Raw genomic sequence first — 23,813 nt, forward strand, 5'->3', positions numbered from 1 at the left:
GGCACCATTTTCTGCTCGGCTCAGGACAGGCACATAAAAGGGAAGGCGGCTGCCGCCCGTCGCCGTCCTCTTTCCCTCAGATGCCCTCTGCTGCAGGTTTATTATTACAGTACGGGCCGCGCCGCCTCTCCCCGCGGCCTTGGCCAGCCGCCGGGCTATGCAGCGCCCTGGCCGCCTTCACGCTTGGCTCGCCCCCAAACCGCCTCCTCCGCCTCCTTATTTGTCTGAAAAGCAACCGCACGTCGAGGCGAAGAAGCCCGCCGGGGCAACAGAGGCCGGGCCGGCGTGAGTGCGCGCCGCGCTGCGGGGGGCGGGGCCGGGGCGGCGCGCCTGTCTGCGGGCCCCTTTGTCCCCCAGGCCCGGGCCAGCGCAGTGGGGGCAGCGGGGTGCCCGGGGTGCCGAGGGCCGGGGCGCGCGCTCGTTGGCCACTCGCCAACCGGGCCCCGAGTCGCCGATTCCTGCCGAGTAAGCAGTCTGGCTCCGCCGCGGCAGCACAGTGGCAGCAAGGCTGGGGCGCTGGCGCCGCACCAGCCCATCAGAATTAGCTCATTGTTCACTAGCACACTAGCAGCAGAGAGAGGGAGAGAGAGCGAGAGAGAGAGAAAGAAACTGACTCTTAGAGAAAGAGACACACTCTTGGAGAGAGAGAGAGCGCGAGGCAGGGAGACCTTCCCCTCCTTTTTCCAAGGCTGCACTTCTTGGAAGTGAAGCTGGTTTGGGTTTTGTTTCCCTTCCCCCTCCTCCCTCCTCTTCCTCCACCCCTTTTCCCTCCCCCTGCCCCCTCTCCCCATCCCCCAGCTGTCTTTCTAGCATGATACCCTTTTTCATCCACATTTGTGTTTCAGGTGTAGAGAGGAGAGAGTGAACAGGGAGCGGGGCTTTTGTCTGTAAGTATATGCCATTCCCATCCCCGGCCGGGAGCGCTGCTTTCTCTTTTGTGTCGATTTCTTGCCGTTGCTCTTAGCTGGACCCTTCAACCCTGCAGAGTTCATGCTTCTTCCCTCTTAATTTTAAAGAGCTGAAGCGTGTACTTGGAGAAATTCTGGCATTTCGGGTCCTACTGCATTAAGGCTGGAATTTAACTTGGGCTTTTTTAAAAAAAATGCACAAGTTAAGAGGGAGAATTCTTTTGCGAAGGGGTGGGGTTTTTTGCTTGTTGGTGTGGTTAATTTTTGTTCTTCTTGCTCATAAAGCATTGTTAGGAACTGTTTTGTTTCTTTTCATGAGATGCACTTTGGTGCATGCAAGCCTCCCCCCCCCCCCCCGCGCCTTTTATAAAATGAATTTGTGTCCCTCCATCCTTAGACTTTATTACTCTTTCAAAGCTGCTGTCGCCTCCTGGGGTCTTTCCAGGCATTCGATCTTGCAACACTTTTTTTTCCTGCATTTTCTTATAAAGCAGTTGAACTTCAGGGGAGGGAGGGCTTAAAAATAACTGACTGCTTTTTGCTTGATGATGATAATAATCTCATTTGCATTTATATGTATCTGTAATACCATTATAGGAAAACTCGAAGAGCTTAAGATACCCTGTTAGAGAACTTTTAGTTTCTCCATTCATCTTAATTTTTGTCTTAACTTATGTTAACAAAAGAACTGTGTTCTGATGACACAAAGGTTGAGAGGAAAATCACTGCAGCATGTACATTAATGTTTATTTGGTTTAGGGAGAAGGGCATAATGGTGTATATTCCTGACTTTTCCCCCTCAGTGTAGTTTTTTTTTTTTTTTTTTTTTAAGCACGGAAGGTTATGTAATGCAGTGCCATTTCCAAAAATATCCACTCTGAGGCATTACACTACGCGGTGGAAGGCTGATTCCTATTCTGCTGTCTTGATTGCAAATATACTGCCAGTAGTATGTCTGGGAACAAAGAGCAGCCAGAAAACAATCTATTTTTATCACTTGGTTCTACTTTTAAGTTTGAACTCCTGCAATTTAAAGATGAACCCAACAATAAGAATAGCCCAGGACTCTGGGAAGCTAGGTACCAGGGATTCCTTTGTCCCCTATTTAAGCCTACAGACCGATTGAAAAGCTCTTTCAGAAGCCCCAGTGGTTACAATAATTTGCATGTAACTTAGCTTAACCACAGAAAATGGTTATTTGTCTGTAGCCTCTAAACAGGCTTTCTCATTTGCTGACCTGTGGTGTGGCAATTTGTCTACTGTATTTAAACATGTTTTGCAGGTTGGTTGGTCTCCTTGGACTGAAGAGAGGGAGGGTGCAAGGCCAAGACTGTTAAGGATTCTCAAAATGGTAAGCATTGGTCATCAGAGGAGATTCTCAGTTGCTTCTTATCAGTCTTTATTCCATATAAATATCAACCACCCACCTTCATCCTGCTTGAACCCTCCATTGTTCCTACCCCATCTGACCTTTCAAAGGTTCTGTCTCTAGCCTGGGGAGCTTTGCAGTACAGCAATTTATATGAACTGGATGTGGTGAATTAGGGATTAGGTCTTTTGATTTTCAATCATTTTGAATAGAAAACTGAAATTCCTCTTTCAGAAGTGGCGATTTATTTAACTCCAACAACAGAAACCATTCTGTTCTTTAAGAAGAGTGATATGTTGTGACATGCGTGGAAGAGGTGGCAGCAGTAGGGCTCAAACAAAGCAATGAGTCTTCTATTAGAGATAGCCAGAACTTATCCCCCAAAATAGGAGTCTGTGTCCAGCTAATCCAACAGCTATAGAATCTTCTGTCTTTAAAAGCAATATATACATAGAGCATGGACTTTTATATTAATACACTGTCTATTGTATCTCAAACATAATTAGTGTTTTGTTGTTGTTGTTGATTTATAACTTCATTTATGAGAGATATCTGCTCAGTTTTAGAAGATAAGCATGTTATCCTCTAAATGAAAGTGTAACTATTTCTGACAAGCGTTATGATCCACAGAGGAGGAAGTTAAGTGTTTGATGACTGATTAAAGAAATAGATGAAATACACGTTATAAACAGTTGAATAAGTGTATTAATTTTCTTTGAAAAATTTCCTCTATGGAAATAAAGTTGAACTGAAAAATAGAACAGAAATGTCATGAAACTTTTCACTGAAGTACAGCATGTCCTCCTGGAGATGTTTATGCTCTTTAAAACACCTCTTTGCCACTTAGAGTGTGTGAGTTCCAAATTTAGTTTTCATTTTTTCTTTTAAACGAGGGAGGAATTTAATGAATCAAAATTGAATCCGATGTACTTGATGTTTTCTTTGAGAACAATCCAAGTATAAGCTTCCAACGAGAAAAATGAATCAGAAGCAGTTAAGTGAATTCTGTTTGAATTCTGTTAATAAGTAAGCTCTTATTTTTTGTATGTGCCTCACCTGTAATTTCAACAGGTGGGTGTCAAAGCACCTAATCAAATAGATCTTGTTTGGACATAGATTGATAATGACCAAATTAAGGAACTTAAGGTTGGAGGCAAAAGGGATGAACAGAAAATTAAACTAATCAGTAGGTTTTGTGCAAATGGTTCCTAACTCCATATTAAATTCCTAACTAGCCATTGTCATAGAGTTCTAGGATGGTAATAAAATAAACTGCTGCAAAGTATTTTTGTTTATTTAATTATCTTTTACTGTGACTGGCCACATCATCATGTCTTATAGCTCTTTATCCCAGAACCTTACCCTTTGTGTCACCATAGATAGACCATGAAGATTCGTGTGTGTTGTGATATGTCAGGTGACCAGTTTGGTTGAACATCAATTTGACCACTGACTCTGCCAAAACTAGCCCTATAGATCAGACTCAAAGAGTAAATATCATGTTTCCATAGTAGTGAGCGGAGTGAGCTTTGTGGAAGGCAAGCATGTGTGCCAAAGCCGAGAATGAAAGTTGGAACGATTTGCATGCCGAAGAGCAAATTCGAGTTATTACTACATGTTGTCAATTTCTCACAGTTGTCGTTTATGTATGGTGGCAGAATGAGAAATCACAATTTGTTGCTCTTGGAAGGATTTTGAGTCATGGAAAAATTCTCACAACTTTTTGGTGATCCTTTCATCAAGATGTCAGTCCCTTTTGGCACAAGCCCATTGCCTGAAATGAAACCACCGACAGTTATTGTCTGTGGGTGATTCCAAGTAACTTTCTAGCAATTCTCTTATTCCAGGAGGTCTGAGGTCTTCAAAGTCTTTTCACATTCTAATGTAAAAAAAAAAGTTTCGATTGTGTTGTTTTTAAAACTGATATTAGAGGGGTCTTATACCTCCTTTTCTCCTTTTTGGAAAAATGAAGTTATTTTCTTTCCTTGATTAAAACAGATTACTTTGCTGATCTCTGTAACTGGCTTTTTAAAGACTTAGCCTGTATACAGTAGAAACTAGTACTAGGGAAGCAATAGAGTTAACACCTGGCCACCTCTAGAAAATATACAAACATGCCTTTTCTGTTAAATGTGTATTTCCATTTACATAATTTAAAACATTAAAGAGGATCTAATTTCAGTGTATTTGAGCTGCTTAGTAAAGGGCCTATTCCAAATACAAATTTATAGTCAGCTCGTTCCAGAGTAAGAAATTAACTAGTAGACTCCAGAATTCAAAACAGAGTGATTCAATATTTAGACATTTGACATACCCTAAAGTGATGTTTCACAACGATAATTTGAAGGCACTAAAGAATACTAATGTGCCTTTTGCATTACCAAAAAAATACAACTGCTTTGTTAACACTACAAGGCTTTAATCACATTGTATTCTGTGTAGGGGACCCTTTGGGCACAACTCCAGGGGGCACCATTTACACAGACTACAGTTCATCTGGGGTTGTGCATTTTAGGAGGACTGTTAAAAGTTTTAATTTTGAGTGTGGTTTGCCTTATCTTAGTTTTCTAGAATTTTTTTTTAATAACTCATCCCTCAGCTTTTTCAGTTTTCTAGTAAACATACGTTTTTCTAGTCCCCACCCCACCCCCTTCTTTGCAATTAACAAGATATTGTGAGTCTGCAGAAATCTTCAGCATTTCTTTAATTTATATTTGGCTTTTTGTTAAATTTAATTTCTAAGATTATATTTTATATGGGTCCTTGGTTTTTACTTAGCTGTTTTATTTTAAAGGTACTTGCTTCAGGTACATCACTGAGAAGAAAATACTTCAGAATGAGCAGATGGGTCTTATTGAATAGTTTGAAAAACTAAATTATTTAATTCAATGTCAAGAGTAAGTCCTTATTTTCAACATGACTACCCTCTGTGCTGTAAACCTGCCTCCAAGTATGGATGTGCCATGGATTCACAGTGGCATAAGCATGGGCTCATTATGTTTTAACAGAGACCTAGGAATTGGAACAATTTTAGATTCTCTCTAAGACCGATGCTGAGCTTTTCAAAAAGATGAGTTGACTCCATTGTACCATTCATAGAGCTCTGCTTTCTGTACAGTCTGTGAAGTGGCATTCATGGGCTTACAAGGAGACTCTTTCAATAATCTCTCCATTAACATAAGGTTTCCTTGTTTGAAGAAAAATACAAAGATTGCGGAGGGATGAGGTCCTGTTGGTAGCTGTGCTGTTGGGTTTTGGAATGTAAATTTACAAGTTGCTTAGTGATTCTTGATTGTGGAGATGCTGAAAAGTACCTAGGAGGGTAATTTTAGATGGTACTATCTTCTCTTTCACCAGGCCTTCTAGCACACTGTGAGGGGAGAATTGGGAATTGTTTAGGGAATGAGGACAGTAGGGATGGTCTATCTGGGTTTAGCCCCAGTCCTGCTTCCTCTTGAACTAAATAGATATTTCAGGCAGGAGAAGACATTTAAGCAGAAATCTTGGAATAAACAGTTATTTAAAGCACCATTCTATTTTTTTGTTTGTTTGTTTCTTCTATTTTAACCTGATGCAATCCTTAAAAACTGGCATGTAAATCAGATCTTCATAAATACACTGAAGGAATTCACTTTATTTTAAACCCTAAGATGAATACTTTGAAATCAGAAAATACACTTCTAAAATATGAATACTTTAGTAAGCCAAATGAGTAACCTCCAGATTATGAGTCTTAATACATCCTGTTCACTTACATTGGACCGACTGGGAGCCTTGGAGTGAAGTACTGTGGCCTCCTTGCTCTTGCACATATTTTTTTAAATGCTGTTTCTGGCTGGAAAGTCTTTTAAGGTCTTATTCTCACAACCAAAGTGAAATGGAGGGTTGAGATAATTGTCTGAATAATTATGCTTAAAAAAAAAAAAAAAGTTGATTTTTGTCTGATTCATCTTGGCTATTCAAAATGTTGCTGGAGTGAGGTAGGAGTGGGAGGGATTTGCCTGAATTATCTGAATAATTCCTTTCTTATACAGGAAAAAACTAGCAATAAGGAAATCTTACCAGCAAATCCAATTTGAGTATACCAGAAAATATATTGCATGTACATGGACTGTGTCATCTTAGTTGATCAAGATACATTTAAAAAATTCTAATTTTAAACCACTCCTTTGCTTTGTACTGGAAAACAGGTTAACCATAAATCTCAGCCCACAGCTGTAGAAATTATGGTTACTAAAAATATTACTTATTGGTTCTAAATTTATCTGAAATGGGTATTTCTGGACATGTTTTGCACCTGAGGACAGCTTCAAGAATCTCTCATCTCAGTGGTTTAAAAAACAGCAGTGATCCTGAAACTGATCTATTAGCACATGACAGTATTAGCAGCTCTAATGGTTTGGGACTTAAGCATTAGCATGGCTCTCAACTAAATTCTAAATATCAATTCAGTTATTAGTAGCAGTGACATGGTATTAACCTAGTGTAACACTAGATTATACTCTCTTGCATTATTTGTTAGTTGGATCACATACATTTCTTTCACTGACCAGCTAAATTATAGGCTCCCAGAGGGTTTATAAACTTCATATATAGTGCTTAATAAAATATTAAATATATGTTAGAAGCTCAGTAAATATTTGGTCTATACATGCTAATACCTATTAAGTTGGACTTTCAAAAAATTCATCGTTAATGACTTAATCTTGTTTAGTTTTCGTGGACTAGAAGTAATTTGTATCCTTCCATTCCTCTAAAGAGCTAGGAAGTTGAAGTGAGTGTAATTTTAGTTTCCACAGCAAATTATTTTCCTTCCCCCCCTTTTCTTTTTTAATGTACCTCAATGGCATATTGATTGTTTTTAATAAATTTGTTTTATTTTATTTTTTTGGCCACGTTGGGTCTTCGTTGCTGCAGGTGGGCTTTCTCTAGTTGCAGTGAGCGGGGGCTACTCTTTGTTGCGGTGCGCAGGCTTCTCACTGCAGTGGCTTCTCTTGTTGCGGAGCATGGGCTCTAGGCACGCGAGCTTCAGTAGTTGTGGTACACAGGCTCAGTAGTTGTGGCTTGTGGGCTCTAGAACGCAGGCTCAGTAGTTGTGGCGCATGGGCTTAGTTGCTCCGCGGCATGTGGGTCTTCCCAGACTGGGGCTTGAACCCGTGTCCCCTGCATTAGCAGGCGGATTCTTAACCACTGCACCACCAGGGAAGTCATCCATTATTTATTAACAGGAGAAAAAAAATGTGCTTAAGCCATAAACCCACTTGCCCAAAAAGAATGGCTTGCAATTGCTCACCTTTACCAGCATTTAGAACCACACTCTGAACAACCTGGTACGATGCTAGCTCTCCAGGTTTGATCTAGCTGTGGTACTCAAAACTCACAGCAGCTTCTCCTGCAGTCCTAAAAATTCCCTCTGGGATCCAGGAGGACCTTTGCTCCCAGTTTTGGAACTTTAAAGCCTTTACTTATTTCCAGGATAATCTCATTCTGTGATATTATGAAAGTGGTCCCAAGAAAACAAAGATGCCATGTCTGAAAGTACTGAAGAAAATGAGAAGAGTGAAAAAAAAAGAAAATGAGAAGAGTTAGCCGTAGGGTTATGCATATATTCCCATGTCAGCTGAACAAGTTTTTGTTGTTATTGTTGTTGCTGAGCATTTTCTTTATGCTTAGTTCTTTGCATTATGGAAAGTGCACAGTTGGCCAGTGGCCTCAGTGGATTTATATTTTAGTTGTGGCAAGAAGACTAATATGCATGACAAACTTAAACATTGTCTTGCAGTATAATCTAGTGCTAAATTGTAAAATGCAGAAGAGTGGTATTATTGGGGACTGGGGATTATAGGCAAAAACTTTTTTTTAAGGAGGTAGAAATTCAGCTAGACCCAGAGATGACAAATGTATGGCATGTGTGCCACCACTGACTCCTGCTATATACCTGTGGCAGACATTGCTAATCAGTGTCTTGACGCTCATTATTATTATTCACCCTGAATATGATTTCCCAATCCTCACAATCTTGTTCTGTTAACAACTGATTGGAGTCGGCACAAAATTTGAAACTTAGAAGCTCCTTGAGAGCAGGTACTATGCCTTCTTAAGATTTTTAGGGCTTAGCATCAATCCTTAATAAGTATTGAGTGAATGAAGAATTAAGAATATTCCGGTAGATTTAGTTGAGAGAAAAGCATATTTCTCATAAAAGAAAAGTATGTTTACAGGAGTGAGCATAATGCGTTTTTACTACAGTAGGGAATGTCCTCCTCCCTGTTTAGGGCCTCTATGCTCTCAAAGACAGACCTCACACACTCGACCTAGAGGTTGAGGACTTGATGTGCTGAGCCAGAGGAAGCCACTGAGCGGGCATCTTGGAGATGGCCCGAGGCTCTCACTCAGGTTCCAGTCTGTCTCAGGTTCTTTGCGTTTTGATTGTGCCCAACAGAAAAGGGCACACACACTCACATACACCTTCTGATTGATTTTAAGCTTAATTTACTGCTCACTCTCTTTGGGTCAGGGTGGAGTGGTGGAAAAGAAAGAAGGTCCCTAGCTGGAAGGAATTGGGAAGGGAGCATACGCTTAACCTCTTTCTTGGGAGAAGGTGGCAACACTTCCACTGGTAAATGCCAGAGGGTTCGTCAGTGTCCACTTGGCCAGAGAGGGTGTTGCTGCTGTGCCAGCTGCATGAAAGGAGGCCCCATGCGTCCCTTCTGTGAGGCTAACTGGGTGTAGCCATGTGCTAATCAGTTGTAACCACACACACCCAGCTGCTTCTCTCTCTCTACTTCTTCCTGATTAGCCAGATGTACGTATTCAGAGTTCAAGCCAACACTTACATCACCATAATAAAATTGTTTACAATTTGAAGCCTACAGGCTGTTACTAATTTAGTCAGTAGTCTAGTGACCATCATAAGGGAATCTTGTCGCATGATACACAAAAGTTGGGGAAAGCCAAGACCAAGAAGGATTTTTCTGGAACCTCTTCTGGAAACAGCACAGACTCAGAAGGCATCAGCTGCAAGGTTTTCAATATGAAACGATTTTACCGGCTCCTTTGGCCCCTTCAGATGAGGTTGGACTCATCCCCTAAGTCTCTCAGTAAGTGACATAGGTAAGCACTGTTCCTTGAATTCCTTAAGCCTACTCCCACCTCATACTTTCAAGTATTTTTTTTCAACTTCGGTGTTTAAACCTTCATAAGTTTAATTTCTGTGGCTGGGCAGCCATGCCAGGAACTATGTGAACTCATCTTTTATTTCTAGCTACTATAGCATATATTTTCTTAGAGGGACCAGGCCACTTGTTATTCTGAACATGCCCCAGGAGGCCCTCCCTCTGTGCCTTTGCTTACTCAGTCCTAGAAAGAATGCTCCTCCTGACAAAATAAAGCTCTTCTTCCAGACTGAATTTAAATGACAACTCCTCCATGAAACTCACCCCAGGACATCCAGCAGGAATGATCTCATGCTCCTCTGTACACTCATCACACAACAGTCTACTTGTAGCTGGCTTCTTTCTGCATGCTTTTCTACCCTCCAAGATTGTAAACTTGAAACACGAACACTGACCACTAGTAAGTGAACATCAGGCCTCTTTTTATGATAGCAGTTGAGGCTGTGATGCCTCATTTTTTTCCTTTTCCTCTACCAGGATGGTGAGTTCAGATGTGGGAAAGTTTCATCATTGAGAGGGAACTCTAGAACAGCTAGTGAAGTTGATTGGCATTCTTTTCCTACAAAGTAGAAGGAACCCCTAACCTTCATGGACCTTAGAATAGATTGCACCTCCATGAACCACTCTGACCACTGCTCCAGTACCTGTGTAGGAACTGGCACACTCTTAGTAACCGATAAATGTCTGTGGAATAAATGAATGAATCAGAGCTCAGGGATACGTGGAGATCTGTTATTTCTGGGCAGAACCGGGTGGTTCACCTTGAGATTTACAACTAGTAATAGCCCAACACTTTGCAGGGTCGCGACAGTGCAGATTGTAGAATGTATGACCCAGGAAATGAGATCACCATGGACGGGTGATGAATTTGCTGCTGAAAACCCCTCTCACTGAATAAAGAAGGCTCAGTGTTTGTTAGGGAGGTAAAAGGGGAGAGTTAAGTGAAGTCTAAGCACAATACAAAACCAGCTCTGTAGTTCTGTGCTCCCTTCCTCTACACTTCTTTAGACAGAAGAGGCCCTGAGAGTGTCCAGAAGGTTAGTTCAGTGTGGTCTGCTGGAAGAGGACTCTCATCTTCAGGGTGGAGTCACACATCCATCCAGAACACTGGCTGTGGGGTGCCGTTGTGCTCCAGGTTATCAGTGGTGTTTTGCCAGTGGTCCCAGTTTGCCTCTCAGCGGTCTGACTAAGGCATTCATGACGGTAGAGCATCATCTGCCCTGGTTTCACGAGGTAATGAAATCTTCATAAGTGACATGATTGCCTCTTATTACCTTAGAATGGTTTCCAGTCTAAGCTTTGTGCCTGAAAAGTGTTAGGATTATCTAGCTGGAAGTATTTTTAAACGCTTGATTTTACACTATCCTTGTTTATCCTCACTTTCATAGACTAAAATACAAACATAATTCGTGTTTGAAAAGGAGAAGGAGAAGATATTTAAGAGAATGTGCTTGATGAAAGGAAGGTCTCTTTGCCCCTTTTAAGCTGAAATTGGGAACCAGAGCCATTGACTGGAAAGAAAGGGAGAATGGCTGAATAGTTGTTGCCAGTGAAAATATGAGCCAGAGACTCATACCAATAGGCAATTAAAACAAGAGGGAGATTCATAACGTGCACAGAAGTTTTGGTGTCGTTGCCCGGTTCTAGCTCTTCTCCCTTCTCCACTCCAGCCCTTACTCAGATCACCATCACACACCAGTGTCCTTTGATTACTGGGGCAGGTAACAGCCTTCCTGTCTGAATTGTATTTGATACAATTCCAGCAGGGAAAAATACTGCAGTCCAGTGGCTGAACAGGGAGAAATCTACAAAAGTTGTGTTTAAAATGGGTCCAGGCATTTTGAGGTCACTTTTATTGGATAAAGTCAGTGTCAGATATAGAACCCATTCTTGGACAGGAAAGAGTAGAAATTAGAAGATACTGCGTGTTTGGCAGCCAGCGTTAAGAACTGTCAAGGAAAAACTAGCGTCTGTAGTTAGATGAATAAAACTTATTGACTAAGATACTTATAAACATGACCCAAGTAAGGGATTTTTATCAAGTACTTTACTAAGAAGGACTGTTTCATGTCCTTCATTGTCGTCATAGTGAAAGTTACCAAAAGGCTTACTGAGACCATGAGGGGAGAGTCTGTTCTTGTGCACCTTTGCCAGGTGGTTGCTGAACCTGCGTGCACTGTTGGCAGCACATGGTTGAACATTTAGCCTACTGCCTGCTGCGTTGTAGGGACTCAGTTAACACTGGCTGAGAGAATGAATACTGGTCAGGGAACAGACCCACTGTTTGAAAGATGCGATCTCATGTACTTTCTGTGGTTGCATGGCTAAGAGAATTAGAATTTGAAAAGATGAATTCATTAACTAGCCCTCTCCTTTCCTGAATAGATATCCAGGATTTGGTGGCTTAGCTCTGAAAAACTTTTTTGAGAAAAAAAAAAAAAGGGTTTTCTTTGCTACTTTGGCACTTCCAGCCCAAGGTCATGGGACATTTTCTTTGATAATATGTTCATTCTCTAGAGCTGAAAGCTACCTACTAAATATTAAATGCTTCACAGAAAGTAAGTACTTGGTAACTATTTCTTGATTTATTGATTGGATAATCAATTAATATATCTACTCAACCAATTCAGTTAATAGAGCATCATCTTCTTGGAGCCCTTCTCATCTTTGTAATTTTGATCCTTAGTCACCTGGATTTGACTGTTTCCAAAGCCTAGGTGCTCTGGACCGCAACTAAGGCTCCATTTCATGTGCCCTGTGGAGACTTAGGTCTAATTATACATCACAGAATGCCTCTGGCCTTTGGATATTTTGTTCATTTCTTGATAATAGAATCTCAAATTGTTCTGATCTTGTTATCAAGGTCTGGGAGTCAAGTCTCCATATCTTTTCATTTCATCTTCATTAAGCCTATGCTTTTTTTTTCATGAGGACTCCTTTTGAAACTTTAATTTTCTTTTACAGGATTAATTGTCTACACTGTCACAATCAATTCAATCAGAAATTCAATTAAATTTGTTTCTTTGGCATCATATAAACAATTCATCTGATAGTTAATGTGAATTTTTACCAAATTGATCAGTATTCTTACGTTGTTCAGACAAACCCAGAGGGGCACTATGTCTTTGACTGATTGAATACAGTACTCTGCCTGTAGTCTGAGGATCAGATACTACTTTTCCTGTTATTTTCTATTTGTTACCTTCATGATAGAAATAACTAATAATTGGCTTGTTCCCTGATCTCTATTTTTCCATTTTTCTGTCTTTAGTACTGACTGCATTTCTACTACATTAATTAAAAGTTTCCAAATGGAATCAGGTTAAATTTTTTTTTCTTTCTGAATTACCATTCTTAGTAGTTTCCACACTGCCTCTCTGGTATAATAAGTGTTTATTTTCTTCCTCTTCAACTAGGATTACTTTATATGTAGTGTATGGTTTGTATATCTGTATATCATTGGTAAAGATAAGAGTTTAATTCTCCTTTGACTAAACAGTTTGTTCTGAAATTGAAATTTTGAAAAGCAAAGTTACAGTGAACATGATTTCAAAGGCATCTGATGAAAGAAAAATATTCTGGATTAGACTGTCCGTTACTAGGCCATCAGAGAAGAAGTCGTTTGAGAGTTCATTTAGGGGTCATATGAAAACCATTTGGTTTCTCAGCAAATGCCCTTTGTAATTAGCTGCAGTGTTTGCTAGTTATTTATATTGTGCTGAACATTTCCTTGCAGGGAAAACTGAAAAAGACAAAACTGTGGTGATGGGTGTTGCTGGGGTTTAATTAGATCCGCAGCCCTCATGTAGCCAAGCGAGAGTTGCTGCTCTAAGAGTAGTCTTTCCCCAACTACTGTAGTGACATGTGGACGAGCACACCCTCTGTGCCCTCAGACAGTGCTGATTTTTTTAGGTAAGTTATTTCTGAGGGCAGCTATTTATCAGAAACACAGCTGGCAGAGTAACAGATATTTCTGAGAAAACTACTCTTGATAGTAGGTGTCAGAAATCTATCTAAATTTCATCACAAGGGCACTAAGTGGAGATGCTCAGCACCTACTTGGGGGTTGAAAACAGGCCCCAGCTCTCAGGAGCCTCATGACGCCACTGCAGGTAGCTCTGGGGAAATAGCGGAGAAGATCAATATTGAGAGACCGTGTTCTCTGAGAAGAGAGACTGGGTTTGCATCCTGTCTTTTCCATTTCTTGGGTGTGTGATCTTGAGCAGGCTCCCTGACTGCTCCCCCTCAGCATTCTCATCTGTCAGACTGTGAGGGTGATGATAATAACAGCTACCCCAGATCCACTTAGTCCTTGTGTGCTGGACCCTGTTGCCAGGGCTTTACGGGTATTGATGCACTTCGTCCTTGCAACAGCACCCTGAGGATTAAATGAGTGTGCCTGGAAAACATGCCTAAAATTAAAAAAAAAAAAAATTACAATGAACTCTAGTATGCATTGCCATGGAAAACTGTGGGTCTCCAAATTTACATACTCTGCCCGTGTGGGTTCCAACAACCCTCATGCATTGCTCACAGTTCTCTTCCTTTGGAGTAGTATAGTTTTGCTGATTGGTTTGCAATGGAAGAAGGACTGAGGGGGAAAAGCCCAGAAGATGTCAATGTCAATGTATTCTGTTGTCGCAGAATGCAGTCAGGACTTGGAATGAAGTTCTGAGTTTCCAAAGCTGGCTTTTTCGCGTCAGTTGGAATATGTGATCCCTTTCCCAGGGAATTTAGCCTCCTAATTTGGCATTCCTTTTGCAGTTATCTTCACAACTCTTGAAGTATTTTTGGGGTGACTCCCAGTACCGAAACACCTTGTCTATTTGGGTTGGTGGCCGCCCCCATAGGTCTTCTCTGCTTCCCATGGTACTGCCTGACTGAGCCTTTGTCAGGGAGAAGACTTCTACTGAATCAGACCAAGCTGTACTCAGTGGGGCTGAAAATCCAGGTGGTGTACAGGGGCACATCCATCCTAACCTTATTCTGTTCCTCTTGTACTTTTACTGTTTTGCCAGTTTTCATAGAGGACAGGTTACTGGAAGCCTCTTAGTGCCCTGTTTGTGACCTAAACACAGCATGCAGATACGTATCTGGCTATATTTTCCCCCTTTTTAAAGCCAAACTTCTTATAAGATAATCAACTAGCTTCTGATTTAAACCAGTTTTAATTACACCCTCTCCACAACAGAAACCATTTTCCCTCCAAATTTGGTGATCTGTTATGATGCTGTTTGCTGTTAAAGAGTTATCAGTCTTTTGAATGACCAAGACGGTGCAAGACAAGCACTGAAGTGTGAAATGTGTTTTGCTAAATGCTGAGCGGTTTGCAGCTGCCAGCAGAAGAGGGTGCATTGATGGAAAGCAAGAATAACTTCTTTCGGAATGAGCACTTTGGGAGAAAATACACACTTTCTGGAAAAGTCAGTCTTGCTCATGTCATCAATAGGAATGCTTTGAAATGTCCACAAGCTCATCAAAAGCAACTGGCTATCTCATCATTTATCCAGATCAAGAAGAACCCCAAATCCTTATGTCCAGATAAATAAATACCTATTGCACTAGCCTTTGATTGAGGGCTTTAGCGAAAGAAATCTGAGTTTTGAGGACTTATTCTTCCATGTTGTTGGTGAAAAGTTTTATAAGATCTTAGTGGATGGTGCAGTAACTTCAGGACAAGAGGAAAGAAAAATCAGTATTCTTGGTGAGTAGAAATCAGACTTCTTATAGTTGTTTGAAACCCAGCATACCTAAAATTATTCAAACCAGCTAATAAAAGCAAGTCTAGATGTTTCCTATTAACCTTGGAATGTGCTTGGAAAAAGTCCTGCTAGTTCCAGATGTCTAGTATTGGAAAGCATATCAACAGCGTGACTCTCATTTGTGGCAGAGAATACAGTTCAAAAATTCCTGAGTGCAGTTTGGTGCACTGGGGCCCAATGTGGTTTTCTTTCTTTCCTTCCTTCCGTCCTTCCTTCCTTTGTTTTCCTGTTTTTCAGTCTTTTGCTCTCTTTCTTTCTTCCTCTCTTCCCTCCCTTCATTCCCTTTCATCCATCCTTCTTCTTTTCTTTCACCTTAAAAGTAGGAGAAACATTGCAAGATGTGGTGTTTTTCTGATTTCTTGGTTACAAATGAAAACCAATTTATATAAGGGAATAAGGTGGTCCAGACTTAGAACTCAGACGTGTTAAGTAAATATTTATTCTGGTTCCACTCCAGGGAGGTAAAGATTTTATTAACATATTTGTTGAGGTCATGGGGCAAGGAGAAGCTTATGCTGTGCTTAAATGCCTGAGGGGCCTTTTTTTTTTCTTGCTAGTTAACAAAGGCCAGTATTTTTTTCTGCCGAAAAGAGCAAATGTCTTGTTTTGTGGCCTGCACTTTCTTATTGTTCACTCACAAACTGCTTAATCTCAAACTAGAGTTTTTAAAAGCTGCTTTATTTTTTCCCTTTGTTCAGAAAATCTCTTCTTAGATATCCCTTATGAGATTTGTTTCCAAGCTTTCTTCTTGTACTTTTTCTCCTGGTTTACTTTGGGCTGTTATCAGCTTTTTGTACTTTGTTTTGTCTTCATCACTGAAAAGAAAAGTCGCCCATTAAAAGTCTAGATTTGAAGTGTTGAACTTAATTCCCGGAGTCCAGTCCACATTTTGGCTCTGATTCCTGTACCAGGCTGACCTCCAGCCCAGGGGAGGGTGCCTTGGCAGAAATCTGAGAATTCCTCGATCAGTAACTCCCTTTTTTGGATTTATGGAGCCTTTAGGTGGATTGCTTTGTGTTAGGCACGTTCCTGTTGGAAAGGAATGAGGCTGGGATGAGAGGAGTTTGCACAATACAAACGTTTGCAACTGACCTCGGGTTCAGCACACTGAGTTCGCCAGCTACTGCTTCACCCCTGCCTTGAACCACACGCCATCCAAACCCCCCAAACTCACAGCGCATGGTTTCAAAGAGGGGTGACAGAGCAGAGTTGGGTAATGTTGTTAACCTTTTGTGACTTGCTCCTGACTTGATTCCTGGCTCCTCTAACTAAGTCTTTGTTCTTATTCATAGAAATCAAATTTTAAAAGACTCAGCAGCCAAACAAGCAGAATATTATATTGTGGAACAGAGTGACTGTGAAAGCTCTTTGTGCTGACGATTAATTTCACATGTAAACACTTTCATTTTGTTGCCAGTGAGGAGACTTCCTTTTCCTTTCTCTGCCTAGTTGAAATCTAGAAATGAAATTCCACAGCTGTCAGGCTCCCACATATTCATCAGCGGCCTCTCAAGATGGCTTCACAACCAGCAGAGGGAATCGAGAGGATTCCACTATTAAACTCTACACAGCTCGTTTCAAACACCCCAACTCACAAAGTAAAGAGATATGAATCCTTTGCCTGCCTGACCTGTAATCACGGGCAGTAACATAATCTGCTGCATAATAGTAATAAAATGTGGACATTTTCTGTGCCCATAGTAAACATATGCACCCAAAGCAAAGTTAATACCAGTGGGCTTAACCAGTTTGTGAGCTCTGAACCCGGTTGTCTCTCCCACCCTCATTTCTACAGATTAAGAACTTACCAAGCCATGGAAAAACCGGGAGTGTCAGCAAGTGTTGTAATACAGCAGTGCCCTAAAAGGCCATGCCTTCCTTTCTAGCAGGAGGGCATTTGTGGTTGAGTGCAACAGTCAGGTGTTTGTAAGTCTTTCTCTGTGATTACCCATTGTTACCACAGCCAGCTCCTGTGTGTGTGTGTGTGTGTGTGTGTGTGTGTGTGTGTGTGTGTGTATTTAAGTTAGGTCACTGCATGTTTCACTTAGTTCTCGAAACAGAATGTTGGCCAACTTAGGGACCAACTAACACTTTTATTTTACTTTCCAGAATCTGCAGAGGTGACGTACACTATCTGAATGACCCAGTGTTCTGCATATTTATCTTTTGGTCTTCTAATTGCAGGTCATTTCCCCCACTGTGTACTCCATCTCCAAGCAGCATTCACAGGGTTAGGCAGATCTCTAAGAGTAGGTCTCTAGAGAGACAGCTCAGTGCATCATCTTTTGGCACCATCTAATCTTTGATGTAATGCTGTTCAGAGAAAATGACCTTGTAACTCATTTTTGGTTTCAGTTTACATTCTGCCCTCTCCCATGACCAGTAACACCTGGGAGAAGACTGACTTTTGAGGGAGATTCTTAATAGCACCACTTCAAAGGGTATTTGCAGAAATGAAGAGCATGTATGTGCACATAAATTCTCCTTGTATTACAGTACTGGGTTTCACAACCTCCCAGCCAATTAGGCAGAATAGAACATGGCTCCGCGCGCGCGCGCGCGCGCACACACACACACACACACACACACACACACACATTGGCAGAGAGATGATAAAATATACTCCTTTGCTGCTCAAAGAATTAATTATGCAGGTTGGACATCTGCCGCTCTAGTTCCCTCTCCTAATTGCTGGGGGTGGGCACCTATCCTTGGTGAGTCATAAAAAGGCCATTGTTTAAGCACATAGAATCCCACTAAGGGTAGAAAATAATATTATAATTATGGTCATTAACAAGCAAGCCATGCAACATCTTCATAGCAGGTTTCTGAGAAGTTACGTTAACCAGCGAAATAAGCAGCATATATGTCTGTGATATATTTAGGCTCCGAATAAAGCCATGACCCTGCTTTGAAGATTGTTCTCATATAACAGTCTCCCCAAAGAAATATTGATAAAGACAGTAAATGAGCAGAGGAAAATACGAATTTAGAAACAGGTACTAAATAGATATAGTTCAAAATTTACATGCAGTTTGGTAGAAGTGATAGGAAGCATGTCAATTAGATTGATTCTGTATGTGGACTATACTGTTGGAAAATAAATAGCAAGTTTTGCCATGAAAAGCTTGAGAGGTTAGAAAAAATAATTTGAATGATAATCTAGTTGGCATTTTGAGGGGCCGGAGTACCTTGCCTGAGTGGTCTCTGATTCCTCCACATTTTATTTTTCTAATTTGGACAAATTCTAATTTGGCAATAATCATTGCAAGCTAATTGTCTTATAGACTTTAAAAAATGAAGTTATTTTTCACTATGCATTGCCCTGAGAATAGAACAAGCCTGGAAAGAAAGAAGGAAATAAAGATTACAAAAGGCAAAAACCATGAGCATTTTCTTCTAAACTTGTATGCAGTGATAGACAATTGAAACTTAAATGCCCAACCATCAAATACATTTAAGGGAATCAGGAAGAAATAGTACCTTTTCTCCATAAAACTATATTAGTGGGTTAAAATATATTAAGTATACTTGAAAGCAAAAAATATTGGTTTTAACTAAGAATTGCTCATGGATATCTAAATACATATCTATCATGATTAGTGTATTTAAACCAACATGATTCTTCATGTTCTGTTGTTTCTAAACATAGTCATCAATGAGATAAATGTGGCATTATAAAAAAAGATGCATTGACTAACATATTCAATGAGCATAAACACTCAACCTTCCCCCGAATTCAAGCAAAACCTTTGCATGTTCTCCAATTTAAAACATTAAAATATTTCATCCCCTCTGTATTTTCACAAATACTGATGTTTTCTTAATTGCTGAGGCTATAGCTTGCTTCTCTGATTCCTGACATCTGGAAGAGCAGTATTCGAGAGGGTTTGAGGATTTTACTTGAGCAAAAACAAACAGTTGTTTATTTTATATATGGAAGACAGTTTTAAGAGAACACACTTCTCTTGTGAAGACTGAGACAAACTTTGGTTTACTTGTTCAATAAAACAACAGTTGTGAGGGATTCCCATGTGCTTACATTTCTGAGGTGCTCACACCACCACCACCAAGAGAGAACTTGGTGAAGTTTAAGAGAGGAAAAGTTAGTTTAACCGGTCTTCATGAAAAACACAACCTTGAATCCAGAAACCTGAATGCAAGGGATACAATTTAAACCATGTGTCCACTTTCGGAGCATCAGTTGACTAATACCAAGAAGAATGAACAGCTTTGGGGTCCAGCAAGAACAGATGCTCTCCGGAAAGATAGATCAACTTACCCTCTTTTCTGACCCACATATTATCAGCACTCAGAAGCCTCTATCACAGGATCATTGTCAGCTTCTGATATTCTGAACTAGGTAAGAAGCGGCCTGTGGGGTTGCATCTGTGTCGTTACTATTGTGGCCACTGAGAGCTGTAGCGAGATCTGGCCGTGGAGGCGCCATCCCCCACAGAGTTCATTACATCCTTACCCCTCAGCCTTCTGTCTTCCTTGGCTTGCATCTGGCAGCCATCACATACCCTCCGAGATCCCTCGCTGCCACCCTTACTTCCTCTCTTGACAGCACTAGTGGATGTCTTGCTAAATGTTGGTTTTGTTAAATCTGTTGATGGATACTCCAACCGCTATTACAGTTGACATAACCTATACATTTTTTAAAATTGCACTTAAAACACACTGTGTTAGTTTCCTAGGGCTGTCAAAACAGAGTACCCCAGACTAGGTGGCTTAAACAACAGAAATTTATTTTCTCACAATTCTGGAGTCTCGAGATCTGAGGTCAAGGTGTCAGCAGGGTTGGTTTCTTCTGAGGCCTCTCACCTTGACTTGTAGATGGCTGTCTTCTCCCTGTGTCTTCACATGGTCTTCCCTCTGTGTAGATGTGTCCTGATTTCCTCCTCTTATAGGTACACCAGTCATAATGGATTAGGGCCCACCCATATGACCACATTTTAACTTAATTACCTCTTTATTACCCTATCTCCAAATACAGTTACATTCTGAAGTATTGGGGGTTAGGACTTCAACGTATGGATTTTGGGGGAAACACAGTTCAGCCCATAGCACATGCTTTAAAATGATCTTTTAGAGGATCTATCGCCCCTGCTGTTTGCCTCCCCTGCCCCTTGATTTGAGTTCCTAGGAGTCAGGAACTGTATTTCTCTTCTTGTGATATCCAGAGTCTATCTGTGTGCAGCACGCTGCGGGTATTTCACAAACTCATGGTGAATGCCCACATGGACAAAGGTATTCTAAGTTATTTGAGAGTAAGAATAATGATTGTCATTGATTTTTTTCCTCTTAGGCCCTTCATGTTAAGAGTCTTCAAAACACCACAGGTATAGGAATGAACAAAGCTGTAATGTAGGTAGCATATATTTCTAATAATCTACCACCTTTTCCCCAAACCAAAAAATAAAAGTTTAACTACTCCCCTTTAGATTCTGTGTCCAGGGATATACTGAGTTCTTAGAGACCAGCCAGACAGGTGTTAAGAATGTAATTGAGATTCTTATATGTCCCTGCCATTTTTGGCTTAAAATTCTGACTCAGAAGGAGACAAGATGAATTTACCACAAGGCCAAAGTGACATTTATTTTTCCTAACATATACACTGATTACTTTATGATTCACACACCAAGAAAATGCCTAATTAGAAATGCCCTTGGTCAATCTGTAGCTAAATTAATATGTTTCAAAAGAACAAATTTGAAGTAGGGAAGGAAGTTTCCTTAGTCATGGATTTGCCAGCAGATACTCATTGGCATACAGTTGCTGCCTGTTTTTCTTTAAAAAAAGGAAAGTTCTTGGAAAAAAACTTGTAATAAGTATTGTAACAGTAAGTATAATAATTTCTGAGGGGTAAACTATTTTTCCCTACAGATCAGACTTGGGTGGCTTCAGTATTCATGTTTTAGACCTAGAAGTTAAATGCTAATGTAGTGTCATTTTGTTAAAGTAGAATATCATAAAAAAGCATAAGAAAACAGATACAACATTTACTTGATTTTGCTTTTCATTGCATCCATGTGCCTACTATGTTTCTACATGTATTTCTATCAATGTTTTTGGTTTACAGTAGAATATTATTTCTTGCTGATATGTGTCATGTTTTTAATTATACTTAAAGCATGCCTTGAAAAGCAGTAATGTAGAGATGTCATCGTCTTTTATCTATTTATTTAAGTGAATTTACAGTAGGTCCCAATTTGAGATCTCCTATAATTTCCCAAAGTGGGATTCTGTGTGCTGTGACTTTCTTTTAAGCCTTAAACAAAACTTGTGTATCTAAGATTGCAATTTTGTTCTTTTCACCCATTCCTGGTTCAGGGGAATGTCAGTGGTGGCTGTTTGTCCCAGACAAGGTAGATGGTGGTGTTCTCCTAGAAGGAGCTGAGCAGAGCAGGGAAAGCTGAGCAAGAGGCAGGAGTTTGGGGTTGGGGGAACCGCATGGCCCAGAAAGCAGACCCAGTCCAAAGTCAGAAAACAGGCCCAGTTCTTGCAGCATGAGCTCTCAAATATTTAAGACCTAAATGTGTGTGGTGGCTGTGGACTGGTGTAATTTTGAAAGAGAGGTGGTAGGCAATTTGCATTCTGGGATAATTCGAGGGCATCAGGATGGCGGAAAGAACCCAGCTTCAGAACCTGGGAGCCTGGCTTGAGTTTGAGTCCTATCCTACACTGTGTGACTTTGGGCAAGTCATGTGACCTTTCTGAGTTTCAGTTTCCTCTTCTCTGTAATGATAAGACCTATTTGCAACCTACCTTCAGGATAAATTAGGTAATGCATGTAAGATTGCTTCGTACAGTGGGATGTGCCATAAACGTCCCTGGGGTTGAGCAAAGATAGTTTCTGTTAGACTCTCCCACAAAACAGGCACAGCCGTCACATTTTGTGCCTCAGATCCCCTGACCAAAGTGACTGATGGGGACATTGAAAACATTGCAGTCAGCCCGATGATTAGGCTACCACATCTAGTGCTTTCAAAAATAAACAAAAAAAGACATACAAGTCTGTTAACCAATTAATGAGGTGTAATTCTTAATATTATTTATTAAATGTGAAGCTCATTTACAGCATCTAGAGAATCAGATCTGGAGGGAATCTTACCTACTTTTCTCCCCTCCCTTCAAGCAGGGCTGTATCAAATGTAAATTAGCCCTGACAGATGGTTGTTGGATTCGGTTTCTAAATTTCTTAAAGAAGATTTCACAGTTTTCCTCTCTAAGTTCTTTTAGTAATTTAACAATTCTTATGCCAAGTTCTTCCTTACAGCTGACCTAAATCTGTAGTTGTAATTTAAGTCCTTATCCCCTCTCCTGCCTTTACCAGAGATGGAGAACAGCTAGTCAGCAACCTTCTTAGGATGGTCATAACCCTTTTTAATATTAAAAGAAGAGTTGCTCAGTGGGACTCACTCTCTCCACCTCGTCCCACCCCTGCCCCACCCCCATATGCAACAGCTAGCGTTCTCTGAATCATTCATGGCAATGCCACCTGCCCTGCCCCTCTGAGACACTTGGCTACTTTCAGGCAGCTGGGCAGAGTATGTTGTCAGCGGACGTGTGGATCTGGGGAGGATGCAGGCTGCTTCTTCCTTTCCTCCATATGTTTTGTGCATAATTGAGCCTTCTAATAAATGAATCAGGATTTAACAGTGTTTGGTGGGTACATGACACATTTATCTCATAAACATGGAGTTTTGCAAGGATGCTTATCACAGGTTGCTTTGAAAATTAGGCCTCCCCAGTGCCTTAGTTTGCTCAGGCAGTAAGCCATGAAGCTACCACTTTGCATGCTAAAAGATAGCACTGATTGATATCTCTGCTCTGCTGGACTTGGTCTTGGAAGACATTGAGCTAAAACTCTCCTGAGTGCAGTGTACATTCAGAAGCACACTGACAGTCTGAAGAACTGACAGGCTTCCCCAGCACTCTAAGTTGCAATTGGCAAATAAGTGACCATTGAGGAAAATTGAGCTCATTAAGCTGTTCCCAAGTGGTTTCAGAGTGGATCCAGTTTTTAATCTGAATGTGTGTACTTTTATGTCTCTCTAGGTTTATTACCCAGAGCTTTCTGTCTGGGTCAGTCAAGAACCATTTCCAAACAAGGAAATGGAGGGAAGGCTTCCTAAGGTAAGATCTCTAGCTGACATTTTGTTAAGGTTTTTTGGTTTTTGGTTTTTGTTTTTTTTCCATTTAGAAACAATTTCAAAACCCAATTATTTCTAATTTAATACTCATTATTGTCTACTATAATAATCCATTAACCTGATACTATTATGACCTTGGAAATAACATATACTACAAAAAGAAAAAGAATATCCTAAAGTCCTGTGACTCTTACAGTTCATAGTATCTTTCTTTCTTGACAAGTCCAAAGTCCAAAGCAAATTTTCATTTAAGAATCATGGAACCAATTTGTCAAATGTACCTTTTACAGGTTTTTAATTTGTTCGTTCCATTCCTGGGTGGATAAACTCAAATATGAAGATATCTAACTAAAAGGTATCTTAAGAGTATAAGATGGTGACAGTTTTGTCTGGTAATAATACCTGACTATCTGATAAGATTACCCATGAAACAAAACAGA

General features: G+C 40.5%; 1 protein-coding gene across 1 annotated transcript in view; it reads left to right on the forward strand.

Annotated features, from left to right (window-relative positions):
* The first annotated feature begins 330 nt into the window (after positions 1-330).
* The window catches only part of NREP (neuronal regeneration related protein), a 41,921-nt gene continuing 18,438 nt past the window's right edge, over positions 331-23,813 (forward strand). The window contains exons 1-3 of the mRNA XM_089909177.1: positions 331-887; positions 2,191-2,259; positions 23,279-23,356. Of these exons, the coding sequence (XP_089765303.1) occupies positions 2,257-2,259; positions 23,279-23,356 (81 nt within the window). The 5' untranslated portion in view covers positions 331-887; positions 2,191-2,256. The remainder of the gene's footprint in view (positions 888-2,190; positions 2,260-23,278; positions 23,357-23,813) is intronic.

Source organism: Delphinapterus leucas, chromosome 3 (genome assembly GCF_059928025.1).
Source record: "Delphinapterus leucas isolate spDelLeu-1000000601 "Yukka" chromosome 3, BTC_Dleu_Yukka2, whole genome shotgun sequence".
NCBI classification, from domain to species: Eukaryota; Metazoa; Chordata; class Mammalia; order Artiodactyla; family Monodontidae; genus Delphinapterus; species Delphinapterus leucas.